The sequence below is a fragment of the Oxyura jamaicensis genome, chromosome 4 (assembly GCF_011077185.1).
Source record: "Oxyura jamaicensis isolate SHBP4307 breed ruddy duck chromosome 4, BPBGC_Ojam_1.0, whole genome shotgun sequence".
Classification (NCBI taxonomy): domain Eukaryota; kingdom Metazoa; phylum Chordata; class Aves; order Anseriformes; family Anatidae; genus Oxyura; species Oxyura jamaicensis.
Genome location: NC_048896.1, coordinates 67,986,655 through 68,008,414, shown reverse-complemented (window position 1 = coordinate 68,008,414; position 21,760 = coordinate 67,986,655). Strand labels below are relative to the sequence as shown.

Below are 21,760 nucleotides of genomic sequence, written 5' to 3'. Positions count from 1 at the left end.
CAACATGGAAAAGAATTTAGGCCAATTTTAGTTGAGTTTATTATAAAAAATAGATTACTTTTCACTATTACAACTTCTTAGTCTTGCGTTTACACTACGAGCATTACAGTTTCCATATTGTTCTGTTCCTAAATCCTAGGACTTCAGAGGCCGCTATTTCTTCCATCTCTGTGGCATCACACTCTTCCTGCCTGTTCTTTTTAATTCTATCGCCACTTTAAATATCAGAAAGCTCAGGAAAATGAGCTAGAGGCAAAAGCATGAAGAGGTGGAAAAATAATCATAAGAAAAGAACAAGTGAAAGAGGTGGTGAGATCCATGTATTTCAGTTTTTAGAATCCCAATAGCCCCAACCTCCATAAAAGAAACCTGTACCAGGATTTTATTTAAATTTGAAGACTGGGAGATATAGTTCTGATTGCCTTATCTTCTACTTAGCTCAGACTTATTCCTGCTTAGAATAACATGACTGCCTTTTGGTGGAACATTACCAAATAGAAAAGCATGACAGAGCTTCTAAATAGGAGATTTAAAGGTCATGTCTTCAAAAAATATTCTTGTATCGCTTTCTGCTAGCTTGAAGTCATTAGTTGTGGATGCCTATTTTGTCAGGGGATTGGAGAAACACCAGAAACAGCTACAAAACATCTCAAAAAGCAGAAACAGCTATTTCACTAACTGACTGTAAAAATACACAAACAAACTACAAAGGGTTTGGAGCACATTTTTAAGAACAGAAAACTGAAACTTTGAATGTTTTTAATCTGCACCTCAAAGAACAGGTTTAGCTATGGAATGAAAATCAGTAAGTGCTTGCTCATTTACTTTGTTTTTCATTCAGCTATTACTAGAACTTGTTTTACTGACTTATCCTAATTTTCAAGGAAATGATAGCTTAAACTGAAAGTTTATTTCTAGTAGTAATCTAACTATTTGAGCAATCTTCTTTAACAAAGTAAAACTCACACACCATTTTTAGGAAGTGAATCAAGTAAACACGTTAAGTTCTTTATCCCTCAGAAGTTACAATGGATGTGTTGAGTCTTTTTATAATTAGGACTTTAGTTTATGTGTAATGTTTCATTTGACTACTACCTTCCTTATGTTGATAATTTAAAATAGCAACTTTACTTTTATGGTAAATAGGTTTATTTGTAGACTTGTTCTGTTATGATGTTTTATGTCATTGAAAATGCAGTTAAAAGAAGAACACAATTGTTCATTAAACTGTATGCACAGAACATTCAGCTGTTTACCTTCATGAAAACAATTAAAATTATGAAAACGAAAAGACGCCATCAAACTGAAAGACATCATCATGGAATCACTCCCTGTGAGGAAACTTTCTGCTTCCAAGAAAAGAGAAATAATGTACCTCTAACATTAACTGTGTGAACTCTTCATTACTAAGGAATGTCGGTTTCCAGTCCTGTCGAATCTCACTGGCATCTGATTGTGCAGTAATTTCTACAATCAAACACATACAGAGGATAAGGATTCACCCATCAGTTAAGGTCATTAAACGCCCATTGCCCAACTATCTTGGCCAATTCTTGTCATTCTAGCCTTTACACCAAAAATTGTCAGCCCTTTCTCTTCTTCCCACCATTCTCTGCTGTTTATATAGATGTAAGGTTACATTAAAAAAGAGTAGGTTTGGAACAAAGACTGTTACGAGCCGTATAACACACTCCAATCCAGAATCGCTGCAAGTCTGATTTGTGCACAGAGACAAATTTGGAAATGAACAGATTCCTGTAACAGAATGGTTGAGGTTGGAAGGGACCTCTGCAGTTCATCTGGTCCAAACCCCTGCCAAGCTGGGTCACCTTGAGCACGTTGCACAGGATCACATTCAGGTGGGTTTTGAATATCTCTAGAGAAGGAGACTCCACAGCCTCTCTGGGCAATGTTTTCCAGTGCTCTGTCACCCTCACAGTAGAAAAGTGCCCCCTCATATTCAGCTGGAACTTCCTGTGTTTCAGTTTGTGCCTGTTGCCTTTTCTCCTGTCACTGGGCACCACTGAAAAGTGTCTGGCCCCATCCTCTTGACACCCTATCTTCAAATATTTGCAATATATTGGTAAGATTCCCCCCCAGTCTTAAGTCTTCTCTTAAGTAGCTCTTAAGAGAAATAAATAGATTAACTTTCCTTATGTAAATGAGAGAAGCAAAGGCTGCTGAGCAAAAATAAACCCTGGTTTGTGAAAGCTAATGCTTCTTTTTCAAATGATAACTGGAACATAACAAGAAGCAAAACTGCATAGTACCTCAGTACCAATGACTAACGAGCATTACAGAGGTACTGGTTGTAAAAACAACCTTGAACAAGTAAATGTGAATCAAGCATTCAGATGAATCAGAACAAAAATGTGTCTTTATGCTTTTGATTTCAAATGGAGAAATCTGTAGGAAGTTCATAAGCTAGTTTATTAATTCACATGGCTCAAAACCTGGAAATTCACATGACAGAAAACCTGGAATTGACTTAAATATGCAAAAGCCTGGAAAATTTCAGAATTTTGTTTCTCCAACTGGGCAAAACTTCAAGAAGAGCCTTATGCTCAACTAAAAGAAGAGGGAACAACAGGGAATTATTATTATTTGTTATGCAGAGAACTAGTATCTTATTATATATATATTATACAGGGAACTGGCAACAAGTGGAAAGCTGCAAGGAGGAATTAAAAAGACTGGCAAATAAGAAGGACCTGAATATTCAATGATCAGATTTCACAAAATGCATAACTTCATCAGGCCTTCGCTATTCATTCTGAAATGGTATCATGAAGTAGTAAGAGTGGGCTAGAGAATAAACAAAATCTAAATATAACCCCATACCTAAATTTTCCATCTGAACAAATACATTGCACACTGAGTGGGAAGTCAAAGGACATGAAAACAAAAAGCTCTGCCGTCACCACAGAGGTTAAATCCAAGAAGCTTAATGCATTCAGCCCCCAAAACAGAAAATCTTCATTTTGGAACTGGAAAAGAACGATTCCTTAGCTCATTCTGGCCCATATAACCAACCCAGTGCAGAACTAAAAAAATCACTTTGGTTTCCACAGTAGACAGAATTTACACTGAAGAAAAGCTGAAGTTTATGCCTTTAACAAACCGTTCTGAGTGATCTCACCACAACAATGGGCATTCTTTTTCATTTCCCAGAGAGTGCTAATTATAATATTGGAAAACAGAGTGAAAGCAACCTGGAAAAGAACTTTCACTTGGTAACTTTAGAGAAATTTTTTAAAATGATGGCTGAATGTTGTGTTAAAAGATGAATGACACTGAGGCCACATTCCTGAGCCAGGCACCAAACACAGGAGTCAAACCAAACCTGCACACTTTCAACTCACTCACCCTTCACATCATAGATCTGAACTTGACATTAGTACTGAGCATCCTCAAAAGAAATTGCCTACTGGGACAACAACTGTGGCATCTGTGTGTGGGCTGTACGAATATAAATTTACTAGCTGTAATCATAATAAACTAAATTTGTTAAAATGCTAAAATACTGAAAAAATTCTTGTTTAGCAATTCAAAGCAAGGTGCAGGATTCAAAGCTCTTATTGCCAAGTGAGCAGCTCTCAGTAATATAATTTCAGAGTGCTTATCCTGTTGGTTTTTACAGTAAGAAAAAGAATCCACTCTGCCCAATAAGCAGGTAACATAGTTCATCTGGACCTGTTTCCAGTGTACCAAGCTCAGCCAAAGTGGAAATGGTCCAGAAAGAACCAGAAGCAACACAGTTAATCAAAACCTGGTGGCTGAACACAGCAGGATTTTCAACATTAAAGCAGCTAATCTTTGCTGAACAATTTATTTGCTGCTAGGGTCACTCTATTTTAACGTAACAAACAGATCCAAGAACCTCAGGAGGCAAAGACAGCTTCTGACCTCTGCCAAGATTTTGTCCCAAATATTTTAATGTAAAAAAGTGCAGAGCGATGCTGGTATGCACTTGTAGGCAGAGCTTTAAAGACCTTAATACAAAATGTGCAGTCACACAAAGCTACATTCTGTACCATCAGGTAAAGGACAAAAGCTCTAGGCTTTAAAAATATCCATCTCCAGTGCCTTTTTTTTTTTTTTCTTTTATCCTCAAAACCAGAAACAACCAAGCAAAACCACATAAAAAACAGCAACCAAACAACAAAAATAAGAAAGCCATTCAAAGAAAAAGAGTTACAACTGGTGCCGCTGGCTGACAGCTGTGTTCATTCTATGCTTTATATTACAGGGAATCACTAATACAAGATAAAGTAGTTTTGAAACGGAACAAATTTTTATGAAGACTTTAGAGCCTACAGAACTTTTACAGGAAAGAAGCTTTCATGCTACTCTATTTGTTAGGAGAAAAACTTAATCTCATGGAACTAAAACAGCATAATCAGCATTTATTTGGCAAAAAAAATCAACCAACTTATGATTTCTTGCACAAATTATTCCACTTCCTTTTTCATTTTAATTATTATGTTTACCCTTCTAATGGCACTATTCAGTACACATCTGGTGCCACTTGAAACGTGACCACAATACTAATCAAAGAGACATATTCAGGCATGGAAAAATATTCACCATACTGTAACATACCTTAAACTGATAAACATACTGTTGATAATCACTTATCTATTCACACATTTAGCCTTACCTAGGCTAGCATTATCTGTTGTGTTTTCTAACCTAATAGTAGCTTCTTTTGTCCCTGCTGCTTTCTAGTTAGTATACGAGTTTAGAAATTCCTCAGGGAAATGGGTTAACTAGCGAAAGAGCTTGTTTTCTTGAATTTTAATCTTGTTTTTGGCAGTATGAACCACAGGGTGCCATATTAAGAATAAGTGTAGGAGCAGGAATAGGGACTTTTCATATACAGAAATATCAGCCATAAACAGTGTAGGCTTAGTCAAAGAATTTTTTGGTAACAGAAGTAATCTGTAATGAACTTCAGTAAAATATATCTCAGTATATCCAACCATCAGCTGATGCAAACAACCAAAACATAGCGAAGATGTTCAAAACAAATACATAGATAAAATGTTCAAAGATATTCCTAGTTTTCACACTTAGTGTTCAGCTTTACAAAACACACACTCGTTAGCTTATGTATCAATGGGTATGTCTTGGAAATCAGAAAGTTCAGCTCAAAGCATTTACAGATTTTGTGTGGTGTTTTTTTTTTTTTTTTTTTTTCTCCCCAGTGTTCAAGCTAAAAGATAAAAACAAAAACAAAATGCCTGTGTTCATGCTCTGCATTCACACTGCACAGCACGCTCTCTCATGAAACAACCTAGCCCAAAAAAAGCTTGCTGGAGACAACATTTACAACCTGCACCTTGCAAAGCAGATGTATTCTAAAGGTCTCCATCTGAACCTAACAAACAACTTCAAGGTTACTTCAAAAATGCATGCTTTTCTTTATGAAACAGACTTGTTTGACAACTATGGGATAAAAATAAACAAAAATCACACACTGATTTTGTAAAATACTGTCAAAAACAGTTATACTTCTGCTACCTGAATTATAATCATAAGAGTATCTGTATTTGGGAACCCTTTACATTTTTTGACAATTTCCTTAAAGGAACTGCAGAATTGTTAATGTTTTTATGTACCAAGTGAATATCATAAATGTTTTAACAACTTGGAAATACTTTTCTTCTCGTTACAATTAATTACCTTTGTGCTTCCGTAAAAAGTCAATGCTCTTCTGCAGTACAGTGGATTTATCCATCTTCCGAGCATTGCCTGGAAGCATGGAACCCAGCTCTTTGATAAGTACATTAAACTGATCTCGACGTTTCTTTTCAGACTTGTTTCTAGACACTCTGAAAAAGAAAAATGTTTTACAGCAGAAAAATGTTTTACATGACACCTAGTTATAATAAAGATACATTCTACTGCCAGGTTCCTGATGCAAACAACCCCTTAAGAATCTCTGCCGTGAGAACTGACACAGGAACACCTACTCAAAATCAAAGACACCAGTTTTTGAAGAACCATTTCTTCATTCACCTGAGCCTTCAGAATAAAGCCCCTTTAGATAAAAACACTAATAATTGAACCATAGTTACAAATACACAACGTATCTAGAGAACAACAATAAGACAATGCTGTTAAATAATGTGGTTGATTACACAAAAATCACATTTTTATTCTGTTTAGAAGTCTTGGTTGGTCCAAGCATATGATATTTTTTAGCATAGGTAAGCTAAAAAAATACCTTTTTGCTTTATCTTTGTCATCTTCTTCCACCAGCCCATCAAAAATGCTTCCATCATTTCTGGAAGATACAGAAAGAAATAGATGTGAGAGAGTAAAATTTCTCTCTTCTGGAGTGCAAACACAACAAGGAAGAAAAAAAAAAAAAAAAAAAAGACCTCTATTCATCACTCATTCATTCATCTACATCAAGAAACTGAAGAACTGTTTTACTGTGACGTCTCACAAAGACCATCAGCAATAACCTGAAACCAAGACATCTACAAGTTCTTCTGTAGGACGTTTACTAAAGAAAAAGAAAAAAGACGTACATTTCTGACATGATCCGAATTATTTTTAGGCTTCTAATGACAACTCACAACCCTGTGCAAACACTTAATTGAACACTATGTAATTCTGTTTTTCCATCTTTTTGATCATTTGCATTACCTTATCCTTTTGAAAACATCAGAGGACAAAAATAATTTGTTACCTCTACTTATTCACAACTTCTATTACAAATATTACAATAATTTACAGTAAGAAAGTACATTTTTCTTAAGTATTGAAGTATTAATAATGGAAGAGGGCTGAGAAATATGCTATACTTCATCCATGCAAGTGATATTATAAATATACAATTAACTCTAAACAGTAACGCTAATTATTCATTACATTTGGTTCCTAACCAAGTATCACGTTATTTTTCCTCAACTTGACAATTACCAATGTACTGCTAAAGAGATCTTAAAATACCAAAATCAGAACATATTTTCCTTTCAAGACGCCTCAGCATACTTCATACAACACCTTTGTTTGATTTCCTTTTAAAAGTCAGGGCAAAACTGTTCTGTTTTCTAAAACTGCTGTTTAATGGACTTGTCACATCTTACTTATCCCATTTCTTCTGCCTGCTTTCAGCCTATTTAGTGCTGTCCTCTCACTGACTGTTGTGTGACCACCCATTAACATTACGTTCATTTTTCAACCTAGTATTTCCTTCCCTTGAGGTAAAGAACTGTCCATCTAAAAAGCTTACTTCATCTCTCTGATTTGTAACTGATAAATCATCAAGCAATCGTACAGTACAGTAAGCGGTGACGTTAGGAAGTAACTATTTTCTATCTTACTGCATAAGCATAAACTTTCAGAAGGAATTCATATATTCAATTGGCTGAGGTTTCAGTGAAAATCAACAAAAAATGAAAAGTCCGATAAACATTTTAAAAGGTTTGCTGTACATTTTTATTGTTATTTATTCAGAATGGGGTTAACTTTCTGTAAGTTTTGTGCAAGTTCCATTTCCTGAAGTCTCACAAACAGCATATTGAGGACCTAGTATCACCAAAGCTGCTAAGAAAGTCCAGCGCAAGGAATCAAGTAGCTCAGCTATTACTTTTCCCTTGAAATAGGTTAGCAGGTCACTTCACTGTCATCTGCAGCATCACTAATCATTTAAGTGTATTTGTTTTCCTTAATCAAATATTGAAGTACTTTTAAAAAAATAAAAATCAAGTAAACATAAAAAATTAACTCAACTTGCACAGATGCTGTTCCATGTTTAAAAAGTCATACATTTTAAGACATCTCAAACAATAAAAACACTATTTCCAATGACTACAACAAGATGAATCTAAAAATTATAAAAATAACTGTATCAAGATAGCAAAAAACTCGCTCCTTGTTTTTGCATAAACGTTCTCTATATATTAACTATAATAATACAATTATTAAAGAAAACATTGCACACTAATCCCCCCCAGACTCTCAGTGTCTCTTAACATACCTGTCTGCAATGGAGCTCATTTTATGGGTGCTTATGGTAAAAAACATAACATATCACACTTTAGTCTTGTGGTAGACATTTGTACGTTTGCCTGTAAGAGAGGAAAAAAAAATCAAAATGTGACTCTGGAGGAACAAACATGTATTTCAGTAGAGCATACCAAAGTTTTTATTTGCTCTATAAACTGCTTTTAATCTTCCCCTCTATTCCAACCATCTGCTCTGCACTCCCACCTTCTTTAATACAGCCTACATTACCTTTATAACCCGGACTTTAATTTTTTATTTTACATGACAGAGAGTTTAGGAGAACATTGTTTTCTTAAACGCCACAATGAACAAATTTGGACTAAGCCAATATAGCTCTTTTTCTGGCTCTAAATTCAGATATAGTTTTTTATTGTTATTTTAGCCATTTTACCTTAAAGACTTACATGATTTTGAAGGCTGAACAGATGTAAAGTAACCTCCTAGGTAGTAACACATTCCATTTAGAAATCATGCAAACAGAACGCATTTGGGAAATAGTATTTTACAGCTGTTATTTATTTCTTCCTATAATTTCTTTCTGAGCACATTTTTATATTAAACATGTGAAATTACAATATGATACCTATTAGAAAGTGATCTTTATACTGAGATAAAGTCATAGATAACCTGGCCATTCCTTAAAGCAGTCTTTTATTCATCACGAAGCTTCACTAGGAGGTTTTTGCTTGCCTTTTTTTTTTTAAGTGTATATATTATTTTGAATAAAGAATGTGAAGTAAACATTAATAGTGAGAGAAGGGATTTAACATTAAAATAAGTATTTAATTCAACAAGTACCTATTCCTAGATACCCCAAAATTATAAAATTGCACAGGTATATGGAAAGGCCAAAAGCCAAATATAATACAATTAAACCCCTCCATTTGATATAAAAAGTCAATCATCAGAGGCTGCTCAGGGAGCAGCAGGACTGGAACATTGTCAGCCATTAAGGAACAACTGTGTGCAGCAAAAAGTTTTATATAAGAGCTAAATTTGCAGATCTTCCGGAGTTTTTAATATGCTATAAACTTAATAGTATAAAGGCATTATATTTATTTCAAAGGAGCTGGTTTTAGTCACTTCGGTGACTCATAGTTTCTGAGAAGGAAGGATTTGTTTGTTTCCAGAAGTGCCAAATCCAGTGGAACTCGCAGTGTTAATACCACAAGAAATATGGCAGCTGCTACTCCAAGGTCCAGACAGCCTGCAAAATGTTCCAGGAAAATCTTATCCCAGTTTTTGAATAGATAGGGAAACTGAGGAAGAAAGCTTATGTTCCAACCAAATTGTTTCATGGTCTACAATAGCCACATACTAAGAATGTTTGATTGACAAGGTGAGTTTTTTTTTTTTTTTTCCTCTCCACAAAGCTTCAGAACTGAGTGATGCAGGAAAGTAAATGGGAAAGCTGGGCTGTAGCACCATCTCTTTCAAGGTGCATCACAGGGTGTGCATGCTATTTTGCCCCAGAGTCCCACGGTCCCACAAGCCCTCTTGAGCCCCCTTACCCACTTCTTCAACTAATAAGGCCCATCTTTGTCTTGTCTTTATTCTCCAGAGACACTGGAAGTAAACCATTCCTTCACTCCAATACTTCAACATACCAATTGTGCTGGCCATTCCCACAAATTAAACTCCCCAGATTAGTTGTCCAAGGTTTATAAAGTCACTAAGCTGTACCATTTGAAAAACAGACAGAAATAGCAGGATAAAAATAAATTACGGAGAATTGTTTGTTCAAATTCTTGTCAAAAGCAATCAACAGAGAGGTTAGGTTGCTCAGCAGTAAAAAGAAACTATCATTACTGGCAGAGAATTAAGTTTAGAACCAAAAAGCCGATTAGAACCTTGTTTTTATAAAGCTTGTACAATGTACTACATACAGATATGCACTAACTACATTTTCAGCTCTGTGTTAATTTTTCAACAAATTTGGGAACTAACATTATAGGGATCAAGAATCATATGAAATTCCATATATTAAACGATATACAGTTCCACTAATATGCAAAAGAAAAATCTGTGTGTAACTGAACACAAAAAAAACTTTTATCTTTGACATAACTGACATCTTCATTATACAGAATCAGAATTTAAGAATCAATATTCTCCACTTTAACAAAGCACTCACTTTCTAGAATTCAACAATACCATTTACTTGTTACTGTACACAGATCCTATGTCAGAACTGGTGACCCAGATAGATTTGGTACCCAAGACAGTTGAAGAAACTGATAGACTATCTGAAATGCACCTGTAGTGCATTTTTTTTTTCTCTCTTTTCAAGGTCTGATCATTCTCTCTTTGCATCCAAAGTTGCAAGAGGCTAAATATGCTCAGTGGTTATATATGTCAGTGGATAAGACTGCACAGAAATCCAATGAAATCAGGCAACTTTAATGCAAACAGTACAGAAACCAAGGACTATGTCAAAGAATCAAATTCAGTCATTTTCTGCAGAATAAAAGACACTACTTGACCATTGCTATTCAGCCCTTCAGTGTTGATGAGAGAAAGCCATAGGAACTTTATTAATTACAAGAATACAATTTTACCTTTTACACTTTGGGACTTGTAAGTAGAAGTTTTAGGGATGAAACACTGTTCTTCTGAAGAATTATGTGGAGTTAAATGTATCCTCTTCTGCAGAAAAGTATTAATTTATGAACTGTAAAAAAAAAATATCAAAAAGGAGGGTTTAAAATTGGTAATTTTTATAAATATTTTTTAAATAAAAGAGAAATAATAATTCCAACATGAGTAATTTATAAATGCAATATTCTGCCTACTAAAAACACCCCAATTGTTTTGCTATCAGAATTCACCTTGCTTTAAAGCTCTTTTCCTTGTTAAGCACTATATTCTTAAACAATTTCATCTCTGCTTCAAGAAGCTGCCATTTTATGCCTATCTTTAATCTTGATGTAATTTTTACCTTTAAATGTGGTATCAACAACACCATCTACATCTTCACTTCCACATGCCACCCTCAAAGAGTTTCTCTATACCATTATTTAAACATCCTTTTTGCTGAAAACTCTTATTTGGGCTTCCACTGGCTTTCTCAGTGATGTTTTCTTGTTTCCAAAATTGCTGCTCTCAGGACTGCAGAATGTGCAGAATGCTGCTAGTGACCAGCAAAGTTGCCCAGCTGCATTACTGCTACTGCCTCAGACACAGCCATTAACCCCTTATTTGAAAACCCAGTTCAAAAACCCTTTCAAAAATTTATTCCAAACTTACCTTACAAATGCAGTATTCCCATAAAAAACTCACCACCAGTTTAAATAATCACTCACTTGTGACTTCTTTATATGATTATTTTTCAATTAAATGTATTTTTATACACTTCTTCCCTTGAACTATGTTACTTTCTAAAATTCTAAGTCACCTGAAATCAGTTTTTTCTCCCATCATCTCATTTCTCTGTGCCTATATATTCACTATACAACTTATTTGTACTATTTTCTACAAATGTTATTATAAAATGAATTAAATTTTAAAAACGAAGGTGGGTTCTAAAACTAAACTTATGCTACTCTTAAATTAATTAATGTTACTGAAAACATCAGAATTATATCTATTTTTGTCTTTTTTTAAAAGCATTTTATTAGAAAAATTAAATTTCTCCTTCCCCTGCAGCTAACAGAGGCTCTTAAGTGGTTAAAATGGAGATGTAAATATTAACATAGGAAGTTAAAGCACCAATCTGCCAAAAAGAGAAAAACAATTACAGCATGATTCAATATAGCCACTCGTTCTTTTCTGGCCAAATAACCTGCTGGCCCATTGACCTACTTTTTTAGGTGCTCGCAGACGCCTCTCCTCTTCTGTTTTGTTCCATTTGACAAGTGCAAACATTAACAGTGACAAAGAGTCCCAGGAAGGCTAGGTTACAGAGACTGCAACATGAAACCTATGTTTTTAAACTGCTTTGAGTTGAAGAACTCTGCCAACTCTCGCCCAGCTCCTAACAGAGCTCTAATGAGGAAAATTTTTAATCTCATCTCTGCAGTCTGTAGAGGTGTGTTTTTTTAAAAAAATCTCAATTAAACACTTAAGATAAACACCACAGTCCTTAAGCACAGAACTGTATTTGTTAATGTCTAAAGCAGAATGAAAAAAGAGGAAGTTTTTAATGATATTTCAAAAACAGATTTCAAGATGAGGAGGAAAGGAATATGTTTATGTTATAAAAGAACATAGGCAAGCTTAAACCAGACCAAAAGGAAAGCTAATCACAGTGGAAAAGGTTTTGTAACCAAAACCGCACAGATCTCTAACTCAGTAGAAATGGCATGCATGCGAGAGCTAGCAGAAAGGTCTAGACGCCTACACAACAGCACTGGGAGCCACAAGTGTTCAAAGGTCACAAGTCTGTCTCCACAAATCATGATTTATTTTTTTTTTTTTATCATAATGAATTATTTGTATTTGTTTCTATCTCTTGTACACATTCATTGCAAGTTTTCAAACTTTTCTGCAATCACAAAGGCTAGAAACTTACTATTTTTAAGAAAGCTAAGTTCCTCAACCAAAAGCTTCAGCTGCTGCCATGGACATACAAATTATTAATACACAACATTGCTCAATCTGCAGCAAAATCGCAAAAGCTAGCAATGCTGCAACCTCTGGGCTATGCTGACTTATCACTCACAGAGAAGCACGGAGTTCTTGGGTGGCCAGTTATTGCATGGCCAAAGAAACGTGGTTCTGAGTAAGTCCTAGGGTAAAAAGCCACAATCCAACCTCAGGTAATAGTGAAACGTCTGCATCATCTGATAAAACATTCTGTGTTACAGACTGAAGGAATTTCAGTAACTGCAGTCCAATTTTGTCATCAAGGCTGGTTTGCACACTGACAATGTTACATTTTAGAAAAATGGTCGAAGATTGAACAAAATGTGAAAATACACTTCAGTCTTGCTCATGACATATTTGACCAGGACTAGACTGGAAAATAGATGAGACAACAGCCAGTGCATTGCCACTACTTAACTATCTGTATAGTCAGTGACCGAAGTCTTGATGGCTCCAGCGCTTCACTTTAACAGTAACTTTGCCAGGTATTTTTGAGAAAGAATCAATACTGGCTTTATATTGCAAACAAGTTTTTTAAATATAACACATATAATATTACATTTATGCCTTACTTTTATACGTGATGTTTTCATGACTTTACAGACTGCAACACTCAGACAGAATTAATCCAAATTAATTAGTAAAAATACAGGAAACAATTCAGTTTCCCAACAATGCACTGTCTGCAAACTGAAGCAGATTAACATCCTTAATACAACCTGATCTCGGCGCCATAATCCTATTTTGCCAGGGGAACAAACTAGTGATTATAATCACTGAGGATTAACTTTAGAGATCTCGTTTAAAGAATCAAAATCACAGGACAGCGGTCAGCACCTCCACAGCACCCGATGCCCCAGAACAGCGAAGTACTCTGGAGTAACACACCACAGAAGCAAGCCAAGGAGCAGGAAGACCACAGCAAGCAAACAGCCAAGCCAGTACCTTCCTCCCAACACTAGCATATCACCAAGAACCCAGTCCTTACACTGATTCTGAAGATAATTATAAACCTTCTTGACACTCCTTTCCTGGAGCAAAGGATTATTTACTTCTGTTCGTTTGCACTACAGACTTCCTGGGTTTTACTCTAGTGGGACATCCTACCACAGGCGGCAAGCAGAGATCCGTACCTCATACCCAGAATAACGCATCGCTATCACTAATGCTTTGCACTTTGTACTTTTCTTCTTGTTTGTCCCTCCAGCCCAACCAGTTTTCTCTTTAGCCTTTCCTTTTTTGATAAAGAGGTAGAGAGGAAAAGGGGAATAATTTGCTTTGTATTCCTCTGTAGTAAGCATGGACTTCAGGAGACAGCAGGAGAGCTTCAAACTGGTGAAGCACAACCTGCTCTCTAACCTGATATTGTTTGGCCTAGCTGAACCAGTTACCATGTTTTGAGATAGTCGTTCTTTGCTTGCAATGGTATACACACCAACAGAAAGCAAACTAGGGTAATGCAAACAGCACTATTTAACATCTTTGTCAGTGACACGGAAAATGGGATTGAGCACACCCTCAGCAAGATTGTCGATGACACCAAACTGTGAGGAGAAAGACTTGGAGGTATTCATTGATTAGAAGCTCAACATGAGCCAGCAATGTGCACTTGCAGTCCAGAAAGCCAGCCATACCCTGGGCTGCATCAGAAGGAGCGTGGCCAGCAGGTCAAGGTCCCTCTACTCCACTCTCATGAGACCCCAAAGGGAGCACTGTGTTCAGATCTGGGGCCCTCAGCACAAGAAGGCTATGGAAGCATTAGAATGGGTCTACAGGAGGGCCACAAGGATGATCAGAGGGCTGGAGCACCTCTCCTATGCTCAAAAAGGCTGAGGGAGCTGGGGTTGTTCAGCCTGGCTCTGGGGAGACCTTATCGTGGCATTCCAGCACCTAAAGGGGGCCTACAGGAACGCTGGGGAGGGACTCTTGGTCAGGGAGTATAGTGATACAACAAGGGGAGATGGCTTTAAAATAAAAAAGGGTAGATATAGATTAGTTATCAACAGGAAATACTTTACTATGAGGGTGGTGAGGCACTGGCACAGGCTGCCCAGAGAAGCTGTGGATGCCCCATCCCTGGCAGTGCTCAAGGCCAGGCCAGATGGGGCTTGGAGCAACCTGTGTGGTGGTAGGTGTTCCTGCCTACGGCAGGGGGATTGGAACTGGGTGGGCTTTAAGGTCCCTTCCAGCCCAAACCTTTCTGTGATTACATGATTCCGAGTGATTGATCCCTCCCCTCTTCTCATTAATCAAAATCTGTTAAAACATTACAATCTGAAACTGATGTATCTCTCATTTTCTACCTCAAAATAACAAAAGTAAAGCCAAGTGGTAAGATAGGGCTGAAAGGAATTTCAAGAAATGCTGTCTAAACTTTACAGCTGAAAACGTTATTCCAACAGCTGGGAATAGTCATCTACCATGCTAAACAATCCAACTGTACTGTTGGTCGGTAGTTGTGCAGAAGAGCTGAAGCATCCCAGAGATGTCCTTTTTGGTAGGGAAACATGCTTTAACAGGAGATGTGTATCTTTACCTGCTCCATAGCAAATGAGCAGGAGAGGACTGCTTCCACTGCAGATATCCACATAATTTCCTTTCAGCTGGCCTTTCAATAGTGCAAGCTTGCTTAGGTCCATTACTTTTGCAGAAGACAAGTACACATCTGTGTGAGATATAGCGAAGAAAGAACAGTAGGATAGCTAACTGGTGGTGTGGGTTGGCACCAGTAGAGTAATGCATCCTATCTTAAGTCTGTTCCTGTGAGACTTTCAGGAGAGAGGACAGCTCCAAGCAGACACGAACTGCCTGGCTCTATTGTGGCAGTGGTTAGAGGTATCACAGTTCAGTTATGATGGCACTTGGATGACTGCATGCTGTTTGCCCATCGACCTATCCGTGCAGCACACAGCAATGGTTAGAAGAGCCTACAAATCACCATGGCTGGGAGACAACATAGCAAACAGATGTAAAATGAGGTTCTTAGATAAAGTTTGTCACAGCAGATTAAGAAGTCTGTTTAAGTCACCGTAAGTACCAACCTCCCAGAAACATAGATGATTCGGATTAGAGGAAAAAGCAATTCTCTCCTGCATTCTTCACATGTTAGTCTGTCCTGCTACCGGGAGAACACTTCACCCTCTAACTTGGGCCTGAATAGAGTTTGCAACTCCAGTCCCTCCAGCTCATGGTTAGAGGAAATACCCCTGTCCACCATTTCTCTGCTCAGACCATTTGGGCAGATCTCTGTTTGACCAGCCATTCTGGGGCCACCCTTCCACCTCTCTCCTCTGGAGTCTGCCTCTCCTTCCCCGTCCTCAGCATGGAGATTGGCACGCAGCTCCTTGCCCTGTCAGTTCTGTGCTCCAGGCCAGCTCTTCGACACAGTGCGGCTCTCTAATCTTGGTGCAGACTCTGACTCATCAATTTGACTTCTCAGCCTGTCCTTAGACCTGACTCCTTGTCACGAACTTGCCTGACAATCTGAGCTCTTGCCTGAACCTGGTTACCCACCCCGGCAAGCAGCCTGCCCTTTCAGCTCCCTGAAGTGGCTGGGGAAGAGCTCAGCACGTTGCCAAGCTTCAGACAGAACTGGTCATTGACGGGGGCAATGGGGGCCTCTTCTGGCATTCAAGCACTCCTCAGTCTTTTTCCATCTCTTCCCAGGTTACCAGGGTTGCCCTCTAGGATCTGAATTAACCAAATTAACTACAACTGGAGTTTCAGTGTGTGCCCATTGCCTCTTGTCTCGTCCTTAAGCACCTGGCTATGTGGTCACTATTCTTCCATACTCTCATGTGTTTTGTATTCACAAATCCTTACTGGGGATTCCTTTCCCTCAATAACAAAGCCATGCAAGCATGACAGAAATAATGCTTGTAAATCCTGTGCAACTAGTCTGTACAAGAGGAAGACTGCAGCTACATGTTATGATTCCACTTGCACCAGTTTTTGTTTATAAGGCTCCTCCCTGCTTCTTGTCACTCTTCCTGGACCTTTTTTTTCGGGGGGGCTTGTAAACCCCTTCAGCTCTGGCCACAGTGAAGCAGATTTGTGAGACAATGTGCGTAAGAAACCCACATACCACACTCACATTTTAAATACAATCTTTATTGTTATGTTCTGATTAAAAACTGTGGCTTCCTGTACCTTTGAAAATTGGCACAGCTGTGGAACATTACAAAGGGCAGCAGGAACCTCTCAACTAAATCTGCCACTGCTGGGTCTTTAACAGGGAACCACAGATTAAGTCTTGAGAGTACACACCATGTTTGCACATTGAAAATACAACCTAGCTCATAATCAAAACTATCTGAAAAATATAACTAATGCCTCCTTCAACAGTACTTAACAAGAAACAGTACTTCACAGCACAAGTTTTAATCGAGAGAAGCTAACCTGTTAATGAGACAATTCAAAACTGAAAAATCGTCATGCCCCTGAAAAACTGTTTACTTTAGTGGGATTCTGGGCAAAAACAGCCTGCAGTCAGCTCAAGAACAGATTCCAAAATTATGTTCACTGTGCAGAACAGAAAGTGCTCTAGATTGTACAGAAATCTTGACATTCTGCTATTAATGCTCACAAGGGAACTAAACCTGGTATATTTTACAATGAACAAAAAATCCCACGTTCCTTCCTCCATTCTCTTAAATAAAACAGAGAATGTATGCAATTGACAGGTTTCTTTATTTGTTCTTCCCCTAAGTTCAATGGGAAAATACCTCACACATGCTCAAAAGCTGAAATTCTTACTGAGTATTGTTAATTACCCCATAAAATTTTGTGCTAAGTACAAAATATTTTATACAGAATAAAATTACCTGACAAAAAATATTTTCACTTGCTGATTACCCAAAATTAGCAGAAATTTAAAGAAAAAAGTTTAAAATACAGTACCAAGTCGTCTATCCCCGAGCCAACACTTTGAGATGTTTCATCCAATTACAAGTGTACGTAATTATGAAACATTAGCAATTTTAAATGTTTTGTATTGAATGCATTCAGGTGCTAGTGTAAACAACAATTTGTTTAAAATGGTTTGTCACATTTCCCTCAGAGGAGAAATGATAGTAAGAATGCTAGGAAATCTAACCAAAAAAAAATAATAAATGTTTTATTACTACACTGCGAACTGGAACAGATCAAAAGTTAAACTTTTCTTTTCTCTACCCCAATAACAACAGGAAAAATTGTCTAGATGTAGAAAATAAACTACTTTTTGTGAACTGTCCTGGTGAATATCTGTTATCAAATTCAGCAGCTGTAATTATTACACATCAAAGAAAGACAATGTAAGTTAAATTCTTCCATTCCATAAAACATTTCTGCTCTGTTTTGACAGAAACCCATGTTTAAGTGTAGAAAATGAGACCTTGCAATTATTATTACTGCAACAAAACCAACGCATTTATCTGCCCACTATAATTAATCTTGCTGAAAAAACACAAACCTACAGGTTTGGTGAGCAGCTCAAGTGCCAGACTTTTATTTACAGTGCATGTCTCTGCTGCAAGGTGGGTAGGACAGTTCAAAGCAGTTACTGAAATGCACACAAATGAACCTTTCCAAAATTCTATCGTAGGCCAAGAAAACCAACCCAAGGAAGATTTAATACTTCTTTATAACCCAAATGAACACGCATAATTTTACATGAAGAATCAGACTGACTAATCTGAAAAAATAAACATTTCTTGCTGTTATCACTACTGCATTCTAAAATCTGTAGAGATCAAAGAAGTCAACAGATGGCCAAGACAGTCTGTAAGAATTTAAGTTATGCAAATTATTTCTGCGCCCAATGCCTTTACAGCCTATTTAGAAGAAATTTTAAGGATATAGCTAGGAATCTCATGTCAGTTTTGCTTGATTTACAACTCACCTTACTTTTTTAAGGGACAACTAGTTCTTTCATATCAACCCAACAACTTAATCCTTGAAGATACCATGAACTACCACACAGAGAAACATCTCACCACTTCTCAGTTATGCACATATTAAAAAGGGAAGGAAGGGGTTGAGAGTGAACCACATGCCACGCTAGACAGCAAAACAAAATGAACTCAATAATTTTATTTATTTATAGGAGACAAAGACTCATCCCTAGCAGCTGCATAGGGCACTCACGTAGGATGTGGGATAAACATACTAAGTACCACCTCCAGCTTAGTCTGTAAGTGAAAATTACTACACATAAGGTAGCAGGAATAGGATATACATCAGCCACGTGGGTAATGGCACAGCTACAGGTACTAGTGACTTCACAACTGTTTATTTATTTAGATTTATCACCTTTACCAAATTCCTTGGTAAAGCTGAAAATTTTCAAGATAACGTTACCCTTTCCTTTTTTAAAAAAATATTATGGATACTCATTTCCACAACTCTATTAAATTCTCTCTTCTTCTGCTAGCATTACTATCTGAGATCACACAGTCAACACAGCCTAAAGCTGGACCAGCCTAAAAGTAACCCAAACAACATTTCATTCAACCAAATCAGCTAACTTTGCTTCACCATACAGCTGCTCAAAAGCAATGTTGGTTGGCACAGGGCAAGGGGAAGCAATGAATCACCAGGTTAGACACATCTTTTGGCAACAATGCAGGTTCATTCTGACCTACCTCATGCGTTAAAATGCAACCAGAGAACAAAATTAGGAGACATGAGATTTAGATTAGGAGACATGAGATTTAGATTTGTGCTCAGAGAAATAAGCTTTGTTGTTACTGCTTGAGAAGCCTGCTCCGTATTTTAGATGAAACGTTTCTCTCTCCCATGCATTGCTACATCTCAAGTGGCAAACTGCCACATCAAATTGCTGGCAGAATGAAGTTTGCATACATTCACTGATCCAGACTCATGAAGAGCTTCTGGATATAGAAAAGAACCCAGAACTCAATAGGAAACTCATGCAAAATGCAAAGCACAGAAGTAGCTATACCTGGCATGTTACTAGATAATTATCCTGATAATTGTGTTAAGCAACACAATTATCATGAACTGTGACATTTTTAAGAGATCATCAGCACATATACATATATATATGATTATTCATCTGGATGGATAATACGAAGCTAAGAAAAAATAATGGAAGAATGACTTCTACCAAGACCCATTATTTGTAACTCTTACGATTGTACAAGTGAACCAAGAGGACAGATATAAAAAATTAAAAAAGGACAATTGAAAACAGCAACACCCAAGAACAAATGGCAGGTGTTGCAGAAAGCTACCAGTACTCAATCTAAAACTTACTCATCTCACACATAAATGCAAGCATGTAAATAAACCACTTTAGAACTATTTTGTGATGGGCACTTTTTTTCCAAGCTGATTGCACAATCCTTGATCCGTGCAGCTGTGCAAGTGCTTCCGATGCTTAGATTTCCCAGCATGCATGACTCATGCACATCTAAATCATTCCGTAAAACATTTGTGAAGAGTAGACTGCTTCACTGCCTGAGGAATGAAGTAGGCTGGGCACTTCATTGGAAGCTGCCTTAGAAAAGAAAGAGGAACTGATATTCATGTTACCATGAAATGAGAATAGGAACATTTTTCTGTTCAAACACTGAAGGACATTCCAAGTCAAAAAATACCAAAGCAGCAGCTTCTCCTCTCTGCCTCTCTCTCTCTCCCATGTCTGCATTAGCAAACTTACTGTTATATTCCTAAGATTAACAAGATTTAACAAGAGTAAAGACTTTTTCTAGAATTCTGGTGTCTGCCAGTTGGTCCTTGAGTATTTCCTCACCAGTACAACTACCTGTCATAGAAAGAGCAAGTTTATACATTAAACAAGAATTCTACAGCTATGAATTCCAAACACCTGCACCGCAGTACTCTCCTTCATCTCATTAAACAAAACACTAGAGTTTGTCTCATGTCAGAACTTTTAGTATAACGATCCAGGCTCAACTGGAATTACAGTGATTGCAAAACCTGAGGTACAGAACACGTCCTTCATACTACATATGCAACAAGTGCCTTAACAGGAAAGGGGAATAAGAAAATAAAAAATAAAAAAAGCTTTACAATTGGTGCACAGAGGAAGTGCATGTGCACATTTCAGCATGTAAGCTGAAACGTCAACTGTTGTCTTAACTGACAAAAGAAGAGTCTTTCCGCCTTGGATTTGTCTTGTCCCTAGAAACCCTTTGCAAATCAATCTGTAACCACTTTTCAGATATTAGGTTAAGGCATCCTTTCGCCACCTTGCATGCCTTAAACAAGAACCAAAAGGAAATGGATGATCAGCCAACAACATCAGTCAATAAAAATACTTGTTCAGGCAGGAAAGATGGTACATTATAAAAAGAAAGAATAGTACTGCATGAAGTAAGTAACAGCAATATAGCAACAGAAAAAGTGTATAAAGTCAACTCTAAATTTAATCTAATTTTACTGTAATTTTAAACTAATCTCTCCTTATATACATGGAAATAGAGGAAGAACACGTTTGCTTAAATATTCAAGTGTCACAGTACTCAACCCAACTACATTTCTGAAGGTACAATTAACACCATCAGAACGAAAACCATTGTAGTTTGAAGTAGCACTGTTACTTTTGACAGTTTTTAGCCTTTTATGTTTCTAAAGCCCTATCATATTATGGAGATACTGTGTTTGTTCAAATTCTTTGTTCATTCTCCTCAGCAGTAGAAGCATGTGCTCCTTCTTTGCAGACTGCTACTTACAGAAACAGAAACTTTCAGAGGTTGTGCTTAGCAAATGGGGCCTGGAAAACCCACTAATTCACCTTCTGAGGTTCACCAGAGAAGCAGCAATAGCAGACCAACGAATTCCTTTTCCCATAAATCACTATGGTTTGCAAAACATTGAGCCCAGTCTACTTAATTGTATATGAAGTTGATGATTATGAGGACAATATTGTTCTTCAAACACCGGGGATTTTTTTAATGAAGACTTTCTAGAGCTTGCAGAGTAATTCAACATTCACAACAAAACTTCTCAACCATTTTTCACTCTCTCTGTGCTTTCAAAAATACTTTCAGATCATGTTTAATGAAGGACAGAAAACATAATACAACTGCAGAATTCTTAAGTCAAGCTTCTTCAAGCTTTGCTGCTACCACATTTCAGAGAAGAACATTCACAATAGGGTGTGGGAGGAAAAATGTAATTCCTCAAA

At 37.2% G+C, this 21,760-nt stretch overlaps 1 protein-coding gene across 10 annotated transcripts in view; it reads right to left on the bottom strand.

The window, feature by feature from the left end:
* Positions 1–21,760, bottom strand: part of CLOCK (clock circadian regulator) — a 62,910-nt gene that overhangs the window by 25,475 nt on the left and 15,675 nt on the right. For 9 of the 10 annotated variants that reach the window (XM_035323680.1, XM_035323690.1, XM_035323689.1 and 6 more), the window contains exons 4-9: positions 20,313–20,374; positions 10,581–10,693; positions 7,994–8,084; positions 6,230–6,289; positions 5,686–5,834; positions 1,376–1,467 (exon numbers count right to left, since the gene is read on the bottom strand). In XM_035323680.1, coding sequence (XP_035179571.1) covers positions 1,376–1,467; positions 5,686–5,834; positions 6,230–6,289; positions 7,994–8,040 — 348 coding nt within the window. In that variant the 5' untranslated portion in view covers positions 8,041–8,084; positions 10,581–10,693; positions 20,313–20,374. The remainder of the gene's footprint in view (positions 1–1,375; positions 1,468–5,685; positions 5,835–6,229; positions 6,290–7,993; positions 8,085–10,580; positions 10,694–20,312; positions 20,375–21,760) is intronic. The other variant, XM_035323686.1, reaches the window with a different exon arrangement.